General features: G+C 43.3%; 1 protein-coding gene across 7 annotated transcripts in view; it reads left to right on the top strand.

The window, feature by feature from the left end:
• The window catches only part of dmxl2 (Dmx-like 2), a 132,210-nt gene that overhangs the window by 23,121 nt on the left and 90,980 nt on the right, over positions 1-18,109 (top strand). For all 7 annotated transcript variants that reach the window (XM_059639307.1, XM_048562600.2, XM_048562599.2 and 4 more), the window contains exons 5-10: positions 6,114-6,255; positions 6,743-6,809; positions 7,045-7,223; positions 8,087-8,273; positions 10,462-10,633; positions 12,953-13,168. In XM_059639307.1, coding sequence (XP_059495290.1) covers positions 6,114-6,255; positions 6,743-6,809; positions 7,045-7,223; positions 8,087-8,273; positions 10,462-10,633; positions 12,953-13,168 — 963 coding nt within the window. The remainder of the gene's footprint in view (positions 1-6,113; positions 6,256-6,742; positions 6,810-7,044; positions 7,224-8,086; positions 8,274-10,461; positions 10,634-12,952; positions 13,169-18,109) is intronic.

Here is an 18,109-nt window from a genome sequence, read left to right as displayed (position 1 = left end):
GCTAGGTATCATCATCATCAGTGCACCTCCGGTGAAGTGATGGTCTTCTGTCCCTCCTGTTATTTATATGCCTAGGTTTGCTGGGGTGGTTGGCGTCATTTCTGGTTCTGTGTTTTGGCGGTTTGTATACCGGGTCCAGTTCAACGTGTTTGTTAATTGAACTGGACCTGATCTATAAACCACTGAAAACCAGAACTGGAAGTGATGCCAATCACCTGAGCAAACCGAGGCATATAAAGCATACGCAGGACAGAACCCCATCGCTTCACTGAAGGCACACTGACAGTGCTAACCAGCAGAGTGTTGAAATGTCTGCAGTCAAACACACTGACTCGGCGAGCAAGTCTACAAACTCTTCCAAAACTCGAGCTACAAATCTTCTGAAAAGCTTTAAACCAAGGGTTATTATTGACTGGTGTACTTACTAGAACAAAGAACAAAGAAAATTACAGCACAGGAAAAGGCCCTTCGGCCCTCCAAGCCTGCGCCGATCGAGATCCTCTGTCTAACCTGTCATCTATTTTCTAAGGATCTGTGTCCATTTGCTCCCTGCCCATCCATGTACCTGTCCAGATATGTCTTAAAAGATGCTAATGTGTCTGCATCTACCACCTCCGCTGGCAACGCGTTCCAGGCACCCACCACCCTCTGCGTAAAGAACTTTCCACACATATCTCCCTTAAACTTTCCTCCTCTCACTTTGAATTCATGACCCCTAGTAATTGAGTCCCCCACTCTGGGAAAAAGTTTCTTGCTATCCACACTGTCTATACCCCTCATGATTTTGTAGACCTCAATCAGGTCCCCCCTCAATCTCCGTCTTTCTAATGAAAATAATCCTAATCTACTCAACCTCTCTTCATAGCTAGCACTCTCCATACCAGGCAACATCCTGGTGAACCTCCTCTGCACCCTCTCCAAAGCATCCACATCCTTTTTGTAATGTGGCGACCAGAACTGTACACAGTACTCTAAATGTGGCCGAACCAAAGTCTTATACAACCATAACATGAACCTGCCAACTTTTGTACTCAATACCCTGTCCGATGAAGGAAAGCATGCTGTATGCCTTCTTGTCCATCCTATTGACCTGCGTTGCCTCCTTCAGGGAACAATGGACCTGAACACCCAGATTTCTCTGTTCATCAGTTTTCCCTAGGACTTTTCCATTTACTGTATAGTTCACCCTTGAATTAGATCTTACAAAATGCATCACCTCGCATTTGCCCTTGTCCATCTGCCATTTATCTGCCCAACTCTCCAGTCTGTCTATATTCTGCCGTGATATCTGGCAGTCCCCTTCACTATCTGCTACTCCACCAATCTTAGTGTCATCTGCAAACTTGCTGATCAGACTACCTACACCTTCCTCCAAGTCATTTACATATATCACAAACAACAATGGTCCCCTGTGGAACACCACTAGTCACAGGTCTCCAATTTGAGAAACTCCCTTCTACTACTACTCTCTGTCTCCTGTTGCCTGGCCAGTTTTTTTATCCATCTAGCTAGCACACTCTGTGATTTCACTTTCTCCCTCAGCCTGCCATGGGGAACCTTATCAAACGCGTTTCTGAAGTCCATGCATATGACATCTACAGCCTTTCCTTCATCAATCAACTTTGTCACGTCCTCAAAGAATTCTATTAAGTTGGTAAGACATGACCTTACCTGCACAAAACCATGTTACCTATCACTGATAAGCCCATTTTCTTCCAAATGGGAATACATCTTATCCCTCAGTATCTTCTCCAGTAGCTTCCCAACCACTGACGTCAGGCTCACCGGTTGATAATTACCTGGATTACCCTTGCTACCCTTCTTAAACAAGGGGACAACTTTAGCAAAGCTCCAGTCCTCCGGAACTTCACCCATGTCTAAGGACACTGCAAAGATATCTGTTAAATATCTGTTACTACTGAAAGCTAGATTCCAGTGGTGTTCTCAAGGGCTGAGTACACATTAATAATTTTGATGTATAGGGTTCATGACTAAGAAGATTGCAGACAACACACAAGAATTGCCTGTGTGGTTGGTGGAAGGAGGATAGCTGCACACTGCAACAAGATACCAATGGACTATTCGGGTTGCAGAAGAGTAGCAAATGGAATTCAATACAGCAGCTTTCTGTGATGCATTTGGGAATGTCAGACAAGGCAAAGGAATGTGCGATCAATGGAGAATGCTGAGAGGGATAGAGGTAGTGAGGGACCTTGGAGAGAATGTCTGTGGATCCCTGAAGGTACAGTGCAGGTCTAAAAGGCACATGGAATCCTTTTATTTCTGAGATATACAATGAATCATCAGGGAATTTGTGTTGGATCTGCATAAATCATTAATTAGGCTACAACCTGGTCACGTCATTACAGAGAGCATTTAATTGCGCGAGAGAGGTGCAGATGAGATTTATGAGTATGTTAGATGGAGTGGAAACTGCAGCCATGAATGGCTATATAGGTTGTAGTTTTCTCCTTGGAGGAGCTAAGGAAAGATTTGATGTTGAGTTGTACAAAATTGTGCAGACCTGCACAGAGTGGCTGTGAAGGACCTAATTTAGATTAGCAGAAAGATCAGAGGTGAAGGAACTTAGATTTAAAGTGATTGCTGGAAGGAGTAGAGGAGAAATGAAGAAATATATTTCATATGGGGAGTAGTAGATGTCTGGAACTCACTGCATGAATGGTTGTGGAAGCAAAAGCCCCAAACTCATCCTAAAGCCTGTCTGGATATGCACATCGAGTTTCATAGACAGAGGGCTACACATCAAATCCTGGACAATGGGAAGAGGCTGGGTGACTCATTTTCAGCTGGCCTAAATGTAATGGATCCGGTGGCCTGTTACTATGGTGTAAATGTTTTATGATTCTATGTCTAGAAAGTTTGCCTATAATCTGCCAGTAGTAAATCTCAGAAACCCCCGAAGATTATGCAAGAGCACAGTTGAGTTTTAGAAAGTTTAAGCTGTGTAATATATTACTGCAGAGCACAGATAGGGATTTATTTTATTATTTGTTGAGACATGTGGACTTTGCTGGCTAGATAAGCATTATTGTCCAATTCTAACTGTCTTTGAGAATGTGATGGTAACCTACCCTCTTGAGCTGCCCCAGTCCATTTGCTGTAGGTTATTGAAGGAGTTTCAGGATGATGACCCAGCAACAATGAAGGACCAGTGATATGTTTTCAAGTTGGAATGGCCTGTGTCTTGAAGAAAGCTTGCATTTGGTGGTGTTCTTGTGTAATTCCTGCTTTTGTCCTTCTAGATGGTGGTGGTTATACGTTTGGAAGTTGCTAATGAAGGAATTTAATTTCTGCAGTGCATCTTGCAGGTGGTACCTGCTGCTGCTACAGTATGTCAGTGATAAAGAGAGTGAACATTTATGGGTATGGTGTCAATTGAGCAGGTTTCTACGTCCCAGATGGTGCCAAGTTTCTTGAATATTGTTGGAGCTGCCCTCATCCAGACAAATGGGAAGTATTGCATCACACATTTGATGATGGACCAACTTTAGGGACTTGGAAGGAGAGTTACTTGCTGTAGGATTCTAAGTCTTTGACCTCCCCTTCTCCTCACAGTATTTATATTGGGCAGTCCAGTTGAGTTTCAGGTCAGTGGTAACCCCTTGGATGTTGCTAGTTTGGGATTCAGTGATGGTAATGACAATGACTATTAGCATTACTCTTGTTTGAGATGGCCGCGTCTAGCACTGTGTGCCATGAATGTTGTTGTCACTTTTCAAACCTGGATATTGTCTGGATCTCGCAGCATTTGGACTTGAATTCAGTATCAGGAGAGTAGCATGTAGTGCATTATGCAGTCATCAGCAAAAATCCCCACTTCTAATCTGATAGAGGGAACTTCATTGATGAAGCAGCTGAAGGTGGTTGGGTCTAGGACACTATGACTAACTGGTCATTGATGCTGTGGAGAGGCCGAGATGACTGATCTCCAGTAATTATGAACATCTTCCTTTTGTACTAGACATGACTGCAACCAGTGAAGACTTTTCCCTGGACTTGAGTATTTCTAGGGCTTCTTGATGCAAGGCTTAATCAGATGTGGTGCTAATGTCAACAGCAGTCACTCTTTCCCCCTCCCCTCTGGGGTTCTCTGTTTGGTTCAGATATGGTTGAAAGATGTAATGAGGTGAGGTCCGCAGAGATCTGATTCATTGGTTGTGGTATCCCTTAGCTCTATTGATCGCTGACTGTTTTGTGCTGTTTGGCACACGAGTAGTCCTGTTTTTATCAGATTGAAATGTCATTGTTAGGTATAGTTGATGCTACTTCTGGCAAGCCCTTTGCACAGTTCTTTAAATTAGTGTTGATAGCCTAGGTTGGTGGTAGCGTTGCCTGGAATATGCCAGGCCATGAGGTTTCGTATTGTTTCAGAGATAGTAGGAACTGCAGGTGCTGGAGAATCTGAGATAACAAGTTGTAGAGCTGGTTGAACCCAGCAGGCCAAGCAGCATCAGAGGAGCAGGAAGGCTGATGTTTTGGGCCTAGACCCTTCTTCAGAAAATGAAGAATGCTGTGTTCATCCAGCTGTACACCTTGTTATCTCAGGTTTCATACTGTGTTTGATTGCAATTCTTCCGCTGCTGATCACCCACAGTGCCTCTTGGATTCCCAATCTTGAGTTACTAGAGGTTAGTAGCTATGTTTTGAAGTCTAGTTTCCAACTTTGTTGGCTTGCACATACAGTGTAGCAGCCATGTACTCTAGGACTAGACCAGCGTACTCAGTTGTTGTGCTACCTTGCCACCATCAGTGTTTTCTCCAAGTGGTGCTCGCCCACCAGCCACACCAATTGTCTCACCACACCACCACCATCAAATGGTAATAGCAGGAAGTTTTGCCAAGTTTGAGCTAAGGCCATGATACTGCATGGACTAGTAATTCAGAACCTCAGGCTAAATGTTTGAATCCTACTTTGGCAGATGTTGAACTATTCAATTCAAATAAACCTTGAATTAACGTTAACCTAATGGTGAAAATGTAAACACTGTTAATTGTCATTGAAAACCATCTGCATCGCTAATATCTTTTAAGGAAGAAAAGCTACTGCCTTCCCTGGTCTGGTTTACACACAAATCCAGATTCACAGCAAAGTGGTTGACCGTTAAGTGTCCTGTGAGCAATTATGGATGAATGATGAATGCTGCCTCCCCAGCAGTGTCCACATTCCATGAATGATTAAAGAAAAGTCAATGTTGAGGACTCCCCAGGGTAACTCGCCCTGACTGAATGCCACTATGCTGCATCCTCTACTTGCTCTATGCCAGTGGAATAAGACATACTCATTCATGATGTCTAGAACATTATCTGTCTGGAAAGTTTGATTCTGTGAGTATGATCATGCTAGATTTGTCTGCGAGTTCTTTCAATTTTGGTACCAACCCCCAGATATTAAGAAAGGAGGATTTTGCAGTGTCAGTGGGCTGAATTTGCCATTGTTATTTCTGGTGGTTTATGCCAGAATGTCCACCCAGTTTCATTCCTTTTTTGACTTTTTAGCAATTGATTACAACTAAGTGGTTTCCTAAGCCATTTCAGATGACAGTTGGGAATCAACCACATTGATGTGCGTCTGGAGTCGTATGTATACTAGACCAAGTGCGGCAAATTTCTTTCCCTAATGTGCATCAGTGACTCAAATGGGCTTTTAAAATATTTGATGGTTTTGTGGCCATCATTAGACCTTCTAATTCCAGATTTTAAAATTCAAATTCCATCATTTTTTGTGGTGGGATTAGAGTCCTCAGCATACTACCTGATCTTTGGATTTCCAGTCCAGCAACAATACTGTTATGCCGTTACTTCCCCTTTACCTGTTGCTTTTCCATATCATGTTGTCCTACCCGTTTGGCAGAAACTTGAAATCAAATAGGAAAAATCTCAGACTAACAATTAATTTTGACTATCCGTGCTCCATTACTATCTTGGGAGTGTTGTGTGTGTGCCTACATCAAGCACCAGATTATGAGTGCCAGGGTAGACTAGACTTGAATCTGATGCTCCATTTCTATGTATATAATTTTAACTCCAAATAAATCCCAAACCCTATTGCTTAATTCAGTTTACATTTATTGCAATTTTCTTTCTCTTTTTAGGTAACCAGTTATTGACAGCTACAGGTTATCTACAGTTGTGGTCACCCCCTCCTGCTGACATTTTAAAAGAAGAAAGTAGTCCTGCTGAGAAATTTCAATTAAATCCTGATTTAAATGATTGGAAATGTATCTGGCAATGCAAGTAAGAATCCAATTATACCTAATTCCCTTCAAGTTTAATTCTTCTTTTGTTCAAAGCCAGAAGTCATATGACACCAAGTTATAGTCCAACCGGTTTATTTGAAATCACAAACTCGTGGAGCACTGCTCAGTTTTGGTTTAACATCTCATTCAAATGGTATCATCTTTTGAGAATAACACTTCTAACACTGAAGTATCAGCCTGAATTATGTGCGCAAACCTCCAGAATAGCACATGAGGCTGTAACTTTTGACTGAGCTGAGAATGCGACCACTGTGCCAAGCTTGGCACTTCGTTATCTTTAAGAATAATTATTTATTTGAAATAGTAAGTATCCAGAAAATAAATGATTGCAATTTAATTTTTGGAGTAATGATAAGTTGCATAACCGGTTTAAAAAAAAATTCATTCAATTTAAAACAAAACAAAACAAAACAAAACTTGAACTGTTTGATCAGACATTAACATATCTCATTTTGTCCATATAGGACTGCTATTCCAATATATCTGATGAAATGGTCCCCTGATGGAGAATACTTTGCCACAGCAGGGAAAGTAAGATTTTGTAAAAGACTTTGCCTGATCAATCAATCACATTTATTTTGTGTTTTAACGTCAGCGGTATGTTTAAAAAGAAGTGAAATCAATGTTTCAAAATATAAGTGCAAAGATAAAATTACTAGCAGCATTTGTGAAACATTGAATTTTATTTGTAGTACTTAGTTTTTGAACGTGTTTACTAATTCTGGTTATGTCACTGCAAGCACTTTTTCTGTTGTTCTATATGCAGGATGACTCCCTTCTAAAAGTATGGTATCTTACCACTGGCTGGAAGTCTGCTGTTATAGGTGCAGAAGCATTTGGGGAAAAGAATGCTTCTTCAGCTGTACATTTTTCCTTTGTGTATCTGGCACATCCTCGTGCAGTAACAGGATTTTCATGGCGGAAGACTAGTAAATATATGCCAAGGTTAGAGACACACTCACTTCATCACAGTAAATGTCAGTTGTAATTGAACATTTGATATTTCGCTTTTGAACAGCCTGAGAAAACCAGTAGCACTACATTGAAATCTAAACTGCTACAACGTACAGAGAGGTGTTTTCGAGTTTTTACAAAGACATCATACAGGAACCTTTTGCTTTGATTCTGGTCTTTTACATATTTGATGTAACGTACTTGTTGTTGAGAGAGGATGAAAAAGTATTTGATTTGCAGTGTTGCTATCCTTCCCCTTGAAAACAAAGTTCAAAAAGAAATTCCGTATTCAAAGCTCTGTTTGTGATGAGTTAACTGTCTGACTTAGAACTATGATTAAGGATGATTCAATTGACCTCAGCTCCCTTAGTTTACTGGTGGGAAAATCACCTACATTTCCCAGTCCAGGTTGTTAAACGATGGAATTGCCCATAAGTGTGAACATCAGCTGAGAACAGGATTATGAGAGCTTCCTGCATATTGGACAACTTTTTCCCATTTTCTTGAATGGTTGCACATGATTAGAGAGAAATAGAGAGCATATACTGAATTGCTGAATGGTATTCTTTAGAAAAATGTGATTCTACTTGGACAAATAAGACCTCAACCTTTTTATCATTTGAAGCTCAAATATAGTGCAAAGTATAGCTGGTACCTTGATGGCGTCAAGTCAAAAATACTTAACATACACAAAACGAGATTCTAACTTATAGTCTTGTCCAGTTTTTCAAAGCCTTACTCTTGCTTTTATCTTTCTGTGACTGATTGTGTGCTGCAGAATGACTGCAGTAGAATAGAAGCGACTTCTACACTGTATTTGGAGTGTATGAGATTCCAATATATTCTATCTCCAGAAGTTCTGTGTGCAATGTACTACTGACTTCATGTCAAGATGGCGTCTGTCGGCTGTGGGCTGAAACCTTATTGCCAGAAGACAGTCTTCTTGGAGGACAAATGATGACAGAATCCACCATTAGTACTTCAACCAGCAATCTTCCTCATGATGGAAGTCAAAAAGACAAAATTCAGCATGCTCTGGAGGTAATCATTTTAAGGACTTAAAATGGAAAGAGTTCCAAATGAAATCGTAAACAATGAATATGCTTCTTTTAATTTATGCTAATTAACAGATATAAGTCTAGTTTGCTCGTTCCATGCTCTGCCAGTTGAATTCTTCATAGTTACTACTTGTCGTGGGACAAATGCCTTTTCTGCCTGAATCAATATGCTAAAGGAGGAAGTTGTATCTGTTTCCTTTTATCTATGCCAATTTTGAAACAAGTACAACAATTTACAATTCCAGTTTGTCGTTCTTAAGAACAGTGAAGTAAATTCTGGGAAGACCTGCGCGTACAGCAGGGTTTTGCACACATTACAGTACAAAATATACTTGTACATATCATCCTAAAATGTGATAGTTCCCGCAAATTATTTATGGTTGCAAATACAATACTCTTAATTTCAGTATATATGTGCTACTGTTTCTTTGTTGCCAAAATTGATAAGGCATTGAATTGCTAATCTAATGTTTATAAAAGATGGCATGTAAGTTTTTAAATACAGCAAGTTTTTAGAGTGGAGCCATTTTTGAAGTTGCAAAGGAGGTGAAATCATAGCACCTTGATTTAAAAGTGGGCATCTAACCTAAACGTTGAACTCCAGTGTATTGTCAATTCTACTTTTTCATTGCACAACAAAACAAAATATTGTTTCTTGCAGCCTCCCAATGACATTCCTCACTAATGTGGAGTTTGGTTATGATATTTGATATAAGCATACTCCTGGTCTGTGAAAGGATTACATTGAGGATAAAGCTGATGAATGTGGTACAGTCTTCAAATTGAATGTAGTAGACATTGAGACCTGTAAAGATGTGTTTATTTAATATGGAAATGTGGTGAACTCCTTTTGTGAAAATTATTTTGCTCCTGATTCTGATTTACATTGTATTTTGGATTCTGGAAGAATTTATTTTGTTCAGTCAAGTAGTATAAAGAACAAAAATGCCCTGCACGTTTATGCTGCAGCTTCATTTTTGCCAGTCTTGCTCTTCTTGGACCTGTACTGTTTTAGACTTAGAAAATTTGGTAGCCTAGCCTGGATTCTAGAAACTATATAATCAAGTAGAGTGACGTGTAAGGTGAGACTGCTGTATTCTTGGAATTTTAATCCTTCAGTAATATTTTAAGAGTAGCTCTAACCTCCTGTGAGAGTCCTAGTGGAATTTTTCCATTAAGTTAAACGCAGGTTACAGAATGCAGCCTAGAAACCTGAAGAGCTGGATTTTAATTGAGAGGACCAGGCTTGAGAGGTATTAAAATGTTTAGTATTTTATGCCTCTTTCTTTATTTATATATTCAGCCGGATTGCAAATACAGATAACAGTTGAAAATAATATGTTTAAAAGGAAGACAAAAGGATGGATTTGTTAAAATGACCACTCCCTGAATAATTTGAAGAGAAAAAAAATTAACTGAATTGTTTGATGTTCCTTTTGTAATTTTGCAACTTTTGTCTACAGTTGTGTAAATCAGTTGATTGTTCATTTCAATGATAAATGTTGAATGAGTCATTCAGTCTCAAACTAAACTAGACCTACCTGCCTGCTCCTGGTACATATTCCTCCAAACCTTTCCTATTTATTGTATTTAGCCAAATGTTTTTTAGATGTTGTAATTGTACCCGCATCCACAACTTCCTGTGGAAGTTCTTTCCACACACGAATCACCCTCTGTGTTTTAAAAAAAATTTGTCCCTTGTGTTTTTCTTTCGATCCGTCTCTTCTCTCACCTTAGAATTGTGTCCCCTAGTCTTGTAATCCCACATTTTAAGGAAAAAACGTCTACTATTAACTCTTGAGAACCACTATTCAGAAGGACTCTCCTTCTCAATCTCTTCCCTTTCATGTGACTTGATGATCCTTTTGTTAAATTACCACCAGTCGTCTCTCTTAATTGAGAAACAGCCCTGTGATCCACTGCGACTATGGCATCTTTACCATTCTATAACACAGTGCCCTGAGTAAGATTTCATTGAGAAAGTGTTGTTTGTTGTTAGTGGCTGTTTTGCATTTAATGATCAAATCCTAGTTTGTCATTTGTTAATACCATCTGGAAGACCATGCAAGTTATTTTCAAATTGTTTTGGTTCATGCCAGCTGGTTTTAAATTTGGATTCTTAACCTGCTAGAAGAATAAATATTAGTGCACTGTTAATTGTGTTTTTGCAGACAATCCACCATTTGAAACATCTAAGAAATCGTCGCAGATCGTCAGTTCTGGCTGCCCATATTGAAGTTTTGCCGAGCCAATTGGAATCGCATGAAGCCCACAGACAGATTTCACACTATGTTAACGCACTTTGTCACTTTCATATTGCAGCGAGTATTAATCCAAATACAGGTCAGGATTAGTTAGAGTAGAACTGTAATTGCTTTTACCATACTTAAATAATCAACCCTGTTTAACAGAAACTAATTGACTATTGAAAGTAATAGTAAATTTCTTGTGACTGGTATTGTATAGCTGTTGATTTTAAGCCTCGAGGGCTTGGTGGGGCAATATTTGTGAGGATTTAAAATCAGATGATTCAGTTTTCTGCTCCTAAATTATTTACAAGCTACCTAGTGATATTTTTATCTGCACCAGCTTTGGAGACAGCTTTACAGGCAACTTAGGGCTAGATTTAATTCAAAAGGTCATGGCTCACGTCTTAATTGTGGGGTAAACAGGATTTCAATGATCATTTGCAGAGAAACATGCTTATGTAAAATTGCCTGAAAAAATTTGTATGAGACAGAAAATGAGACAGAAGAGACCAGAACAATTAACTTTGTCATTCTCTGGTAGGAATGTTTTTCCTGATACCAGAAGAAAACTGATGGTCATTTCCATCCTAACCTTCTGATCAGGATCTTGTACTTAATTTACCTTGAGGCTGGTTATATTGGATCATGGTGGTTTCTGGAACTCATTACAATTTCCTTTTCAACCCTTTTATTGCTCCCAACAGCTGACCTTGATGTAACGCCTACCACTTCTGGTTGGAAGTACAATTTCAAATATATTAAAATGAGAAAATGTTCAAGGGATGTCCTTGAACTTAAACTAGAGATTACTGTAAAGGTGACATTTAATCAATTCAGCTCTGTTACGAAGCAAGATTTGAAATTGATTGATTGAAAATATTTAGAATGTAGATGTGTTGGGTTGCAGTCAGAAGTTTAAAACAGATGGAAGGGTGTTTTTCTAAATGGAGACCAGTAACTCGTGGTGATCCACAGGGACCAGACTTAGGCCCTCTGTTGTTTGTAGTATATATAAATGATCTGGAAGAAAATGTGGGTGGTCTGATTAGTAAGCTTGCGGATGACACAAAGTTTGATGGAGTTGCTGATAGTGCTGATGGTTGTGAAAGGAAACAATAGGCTATAGATAGATAGGCGACTTGGTTGCGGATTGACAGATGGTGCTTAATCCAAACAAATGTGAGGTGATGCATTTTGAAGGATCAAGATAAGGTGTAATTTATACCGTAAATGGCGGAACCCTTAGGAACATTAGCATACAGATGGATCTGGGTGTGTAGGCCCACAGTTCCCCAAAAGTGGCTACACAGATGACCAAGATAATTTAAGAAGGCATACAGCAAGCTTGCCTTCATTAGCTGGGGCATGGAGTACAAGAGTTGGCAAACCATGTTGCAGCTATATAACAGAGATAATGGGAACTGCAGATGTTGGAGAATCCGAGATAACAAAGTGTGGAGCTAGATGAACACAGCAGGCCAAACAGCATCTTAGGAGCACAAAAGCTTTTTTTGACGTTTCGGGCCTAAACCTTCATCAGAAAAGGGGGAGGGGGAGAGGGTTCTGAAATAAATAGGGAGAGAGGGGGAGGCAGAGAGATGCTGCTTGGCCTGTTGTGTTCATCCAGCTCCAAACTTTGTTATCTTGCCGTTATATAACATCCTTGTTCGGGCACATTTGGAGTATTGTATGGTGTTTTGGTCACCACACTACCAAAAGGATGTGGAATCTTTAGAGAGAGCACAGAGAAGGTTCACTAGGATGTTGCTTGGTCTCGAGGGCACTGGCTATGAAGAAAGGTTAAAAAGGCTAGGATTGTTTTCACTGGAAAGATGGTGGCTGAGAGGAGATCTGACGGAGGTCTACGAAGTTATGAGAGGCACAGATAGGATGGGTAGTCAGAGGCCTTTTTCCTAGGTTTGAACTTTCAATTACAAGGTGGCACAGGGTCAAGGTGACAGGGGGGGAAAGGTTAAGGGAGGGGGAAGTTTTTCATGCAGAGAGTGGCAGAAACCTGAAATGCACTGCCAGAAGAGGTGGTGGAAGTTGGCACATTGGTGACATTAAAGAGACACCTCGATGGTTAAATGAATAGAGAAGGATACAGACCGAATAAGGACAGAAGGTTTTTTTTTAAATTCAGTTAGGGCACGATGATTGGCACAGGTTTGGAGGGTCGAAGAGCCTGTTCCTGTGCTGTACTTCCCTTTTGTCCTCTTTGTTTTTTTGTTCCTCAGGTTTACACGCATAGGTTCAAAAACGATTTACTAACGATGATGAGATCTTAAAAAAGTCAAGTGCCACTTGTTTGGTTTAACTTGGTTTTGACACCTAATATGATGCTTAGTTGGATATGGAAAAATATTTCCATTAAACGCATAATGTGGAGCATTAATTTTTAATTGTTATGCAGATATTCCACCAGCGCTAGCTGGCACAGCTTTTAATATTGAAGAAGGAGGTGGAAATTTTGTAGTTCACTGGCTGAACAATAAAGAACTGCATTTTACGTCATCTATGGAAATATTCGTGGAGCAATTAAGAAAGCTCACAGATCAGGAAACAGAGGATGAAGTTGACACAGCCAGTCAGAATGGATTGAAAATGAAACTGGACACCAGTGAGCAAGGCAAGTAAAATGTACGCGTTCTATCATGTAGATGAACTGAATTTAATCTAATGCAGGGCTTGATTTTTAATTGTTGTGTGTTTTGTTAAGGTTTTCTGTCCATCCATTTTGGCCTACAGAAAGAAAGATCAAACACTAGGCATTCAGCTTTTGCTTTAATGATGTGAACATGATTTGATAGCAATTGATCTATTTGGTTGTATAAAAACTAAAATTAAATGTTGTATGCTGTTTGCTCTCGATTGGGTAAAATTAGTTCTATCCCTGTCACCATTAGAAAAAAAAAACATTGTCCTACTTTGGAATTGCCAAGCTTAAAAAATATGATTGATATCCACTCTATATTGCCACAGAATGTGTTAAACCACTGAAAAGCAAACCCAGCTCCATCATCATGATCTCGATTTTCTGGATCAGCGATAGTTGTACTCTGAGTTCTGGATATTGTACGCTTTCGCTTTAGTGCATTTAGTTTGTCAGGCTTGCATCATAACTGACATTTGATGTCAGTCCCATCTGCTTTTAATCCTTTGTGCCTTGATTTGGAAGTGAGCATTCTTGTCCTGCAGTCTGTCCTTTTGTGTGATATATCTCTATGTGAAACCAGATATTTCATTCCGGTTGGGTAATAAAAGATGACAATGGAAGGAATAAATAAAATGTATTGATGGTGGAAGGAATAATAAAATAGGTTACAATGTACAAAGCACATTCTGAACCTTTTCATGTGCTGCATTTCCTCCCCAGTCCATCCCTGGTGTTACTGTCTCCTTACTGAAGCATAGTGTTATAGGAACTGGTCCTTTTGTGGCTAAATAGCAGCTATTTATGTGGACCAGACCATCTAAGTCACATATTTCACCCACGCACAGGATGGTGTTTTTCTCAGTTAAAATTAGTTCACACTAATTATTGAAAGATTTAAAGTGAATTGTAATATTAAACAGTTGTTATAAAACAATGGATTAGAAAATTAGTTAATGAACTTTTGAAAACTACTGAAAAGTTTTTTTTTAGAAAACCTGCTTTCTCTAAATTCATGCATTGAGATTTACAGTCGAACAGAGCATTAGTGTTTATTACACATCAAGAAAAAAGCTTGAAATATCTGTTGGGATGTAAAAACAAGCAGATTTTTTTGGTCAGTTAATGACATACTAACGAGTCTTGAGAAGATTTGTAGCTCAGGTTGAGGTTCTGGATGTGAGTTTGCTCGCTGAGCTAGAAGGTTAGTTTTCAGACGTTTCGTCACCTTTTTTTTTTAAATTTGAAAAAATATACTTTATTCATAAGATGTACAAAAAATAAATGTACGGGACGGTCCAACTACTCAGAGCGTTCCACGGCAACGAGGCCAGGCCCATCCTTCGCAACACAGTGGACAGGTAGAACCTCAGTAAGTAGTGACACTTGGTGTTTGCGTACTGAGGATCCACGCACAGCTTGATGCAGCCGCACACAAAGGTAGCCGTTAGGGCGAGGGTGGCGTTCGGTACGCCCTTTCCCCCATTTTCCAGGTCTTTGTACATGGTGTCCCTGCAGACCCGGTCCATCCTCGACCCCCAAATGAAGTGGAAGATGGCCCGGGTGACTGCAGCGGCGCAAGTCCAGGGAATAGGCCAGGCCTGCGCCACATACAACAGTACCGAAAGCCCCTCGCACCTGACAACCAGGTTCTTGCCCGCGATGGAGAGGGACAGGAGCGTCCACCTGCCCAGCTTCTGCTTCAGGTTGGTGATACGCTCCTCCCAAGTCTTAGTGCACGCCCCAGTTCCACCGAACCAAACACCCAGCACGTTCAGGTAGTCTGTCCTGACGGTGAAGGGGATGAGGAGCGGTCGTCCCAGTTCCCAAAGAACATGACCTCGCTCTTACCCCTAGATAATAAAATGTGAGGCTGGATGAACACAGCAGGCCAAGCAGCATCTCAGGAGCACAAAAGCTGACGTTTCGGTCTAGGCCCGAAACGTCAGCTTTTGTGCTCCTGAGATGTTGCTTGGCCTGCTGTGTTCATCCAGCCTCACACATTTTATTATCTTGGAATCTCCAGCATCTGCAGTTCCCATTATTTCTCGCTCTTACCCCTATTGACTTTGGCTCCCGAGGCCAGTTCAAACTGGCCGCAGATGTCCAATAGTCTACTCACCGACAGACGATCGGTGCAGAAGACGGCGACGTCGTCCATGTGCAGGGAGGTCTTGACCTGAAGGTCTCTGCTGCCTGGGATAGTCACGCCCTTCAGGCTCACGTCCTTCCTGATGGATGCGGCGAAGGGCTCCACACAGCACACGAACAAGGCAGGAGAGAGCGGGCAGCCTGTCTGACTCCAGATCTGACTGGAAAACTGTCCGATTCCCACCCGTTGATCGAGACTGCGCTATCGATGTTGGTGTAGAGCAGCCGGATCCAATTGCGGATGCCCTCCCCGAACCCCAATTTGGAGAGGACGTCCCTCATGTAAGCATGAGAGACCCTGTCGAAGGCCTTCTCCTAGTCCAGGCTGACGAGGCAGGTGTCCACCTGCCTGTCATGCACGTAGGCGATTGTATCCCTGATGAGCGCGAGGTTCTCAGCGATCTTCCTGCCCAGCACAGCACAGGTTTAGTCAGGGTGAATCACCGACTCCAGGACAGACCTGACCCAGTTGGCTATGACCTTGGCCAGGATTTTGTAGTCCACGTTCAATAGTGAAATGGGACGCCAATTCTTAATTTCTTCCCTCTCCCCCTTCCTCTTGTAAATGAGGGTGATGATGCCCTTTCTCATGGACTTGCACATTTCCCCTGCCCAAAGCGCACTATCGTACACCTCCAGCAGGTCCTGGCCGACCAGGTCCCACAGAGCGGAATACAGCTCGACCGGTAAGCGGTCGCTCCAGGGAGTCTTATTCCTCTCCAAGGACTTGAGGGCTCTGGTGAGCTCATCCAGGGATATCGGCCGGTCCAGCCACTCCCTCGTGCCGTCGTCTAAGACCTCCGTGATAGACGACAGGAACGACTCGGAGGCTGTGCTGTCCGTGGGCTTGGTGTCGTACAGTCCGGCATAGAAGGATCTGCTGATCCACAAAATGTCGGGCCGAGACGACGTCACCGAGCCGTCGTCTCCTTCAGCCGGCTAAATGCACAGAGCTCTCTTTGTGCACCTTCTGAAAGAAGAAACGCGAGCACGTCTCGTCCTGCTCCACGGAGCGGACCCTGGACCGGATGATTATCCTGGAGGCCTCCACGGCGAAGAGTGAGGCTTGCTGGCCCCTCACCTCGCGGAGGTCCTCCGTGACATCGATCCCCATCAACTGCAGAAGGAGCAGGTTCTGCAACCTTTTCTGGATACGTGACAGCTTTCCCCGCCTCTCTCTCTCGCCTTCCGAACACCCTTGAGGACAAAGAACCTCTTGATGTTCTCCTTCACCGTCTCCCGCCAGTCGCCCGGAGTCTCAAAGAGGGGTTTCACGATTCTCCAACCGGCGTACTCCCTCTTAAGCTCATGGACGTTCTCTGGGGTCAACAGAGTTATGTTGAGCTTCCACATCCCCTTGCCGGCCGGCTGGTCGTCCTGTAAGTGACAGTCGGCCAGCAGGAGGCAGTGGTCAGAGAAGAACACCGGCTCGACGCCGGTGGACCTGACCGAGAACGCCCGTGACACAAACAGGAAGTCTATCCTTGAGCGAATATACCCGTCTGGCCGCGACCAGGTGTACCTCCGCTGCTCTCCGTCTGCGGGGGTGCTGAAGACATCAAGCAGCTTGGCGTCCTTCGCCGTGCCCATCAGGAATCTGGACGTGACGTCCACTTGACTCCCCCCACCCGCTGTCCCGACGCTGGATCTTCCATCTGCATCGATGATGCAGTTGAAGTCTCCGCCTAGGATGAGCGGCCTGGACATAGCCAGCAGGGGTGGAAGCCGCTGCAGGACGGCCCACCGCTCACTCTGTACCGCTGGGGCGTACACATTGATCGACCTCAGGGGAGCGTTCCTGTAGGTGACGTCAGCCACTAGAAGGCGCCCCCCCCCCACCACCTCCTGAACTTGAGAGATGGTGAAGTTGCGCCCACGTAGCAGAATAGCCAGGCCCGAGGAGCGACAGTCGTTACCCCCCGACCAGATTGAAAGCCCACAGTTCCAGGCGCCAGACCACTTCCCGTACCTGCTGGGGTGCGGTATCCCTCTCTCCTGTGGAAACAGGAGGTCCGCCTTGACGGTGGTCAGGTAGGCCAACGTGGACACACATCTTGCGGTGGACTTGACGCTGCGCATATTAATGCTCGCAACTTGTACCCCCATTGTGGGCAGTGACCGCAGTACCCACCCCAAGTCCAAGGTCCAGTCCCTCCATCTGTCCCTTCATGCCCATTGCCCGGGCTAACTGCTGGACGTTCTCCGGGCTCAGGAAACCATCTGTGCTGCCTTCCGGGTGGCATCCCCCCCGTCGTGGGTAGGGAGGCAAGAGAGTCCGGCTCTGGGTCAGGCTGGGGACGCGCTGTTTCCACCTTCCTGCCTGGAAGTTCCGGGGGCCTCAGGATGCCTCCCGTCACATGGAAGCGGGGTGCTGCTTTCCTTCTCCCTCGAGATCTTTAGCTTGTGCTTTGGGCGGGCCCTCTCCGAATCTCCCTCGTCAGAGGAGCCCTTATATCCCCCTCTTTAGCTGCCTCTTCCCGCCTGATGGTTGCGGTTCCTGGGCCTGCTGGCGCGCCTTCCTCTTCGCTTTCCGGACTGTCGTCCACTCCCCTGGGTCGACTGTCGCCGCCTCCATCGACTCTGGGTTGTCGGGGGGGAATGGAGCCTGGAGGGGCGCTTTGCTGGCCTCGGGCCCATCCTGCAGGGCTGGGCCCTCCTGCACGACCTGGCCCTCCTGCTCATTAGTGGGGTCCTTGCAGGGCCCTGGTGCCTTCCTCTCCTCTGGGGGGACTGGCCCCACATTGCCCCTGCCGGCGACCTGGGCGT

The sequence above is a fragment of the Stegostoma tigrinum genome, chromosome 33, assembly GCF_030684315.1.
Source record: "Stegostoma tigrinum isolate sSteTig4 chromosome 33, sSteTig4.hap1, whole genome shotgun sequence".
Taxonomy (NCBI): Eukaryota; Metazoa; Chordata; class Chondrichthyes; order Orectolobiformes; family Stegostomatidae; genus Stegostoma; species Stegostoma tigrinum.
The sequence above is the reverse complement of the archived record's forward strand: the minus strand, read 5'-3'. Positions and strand labels throughout refer to the sequence as shown.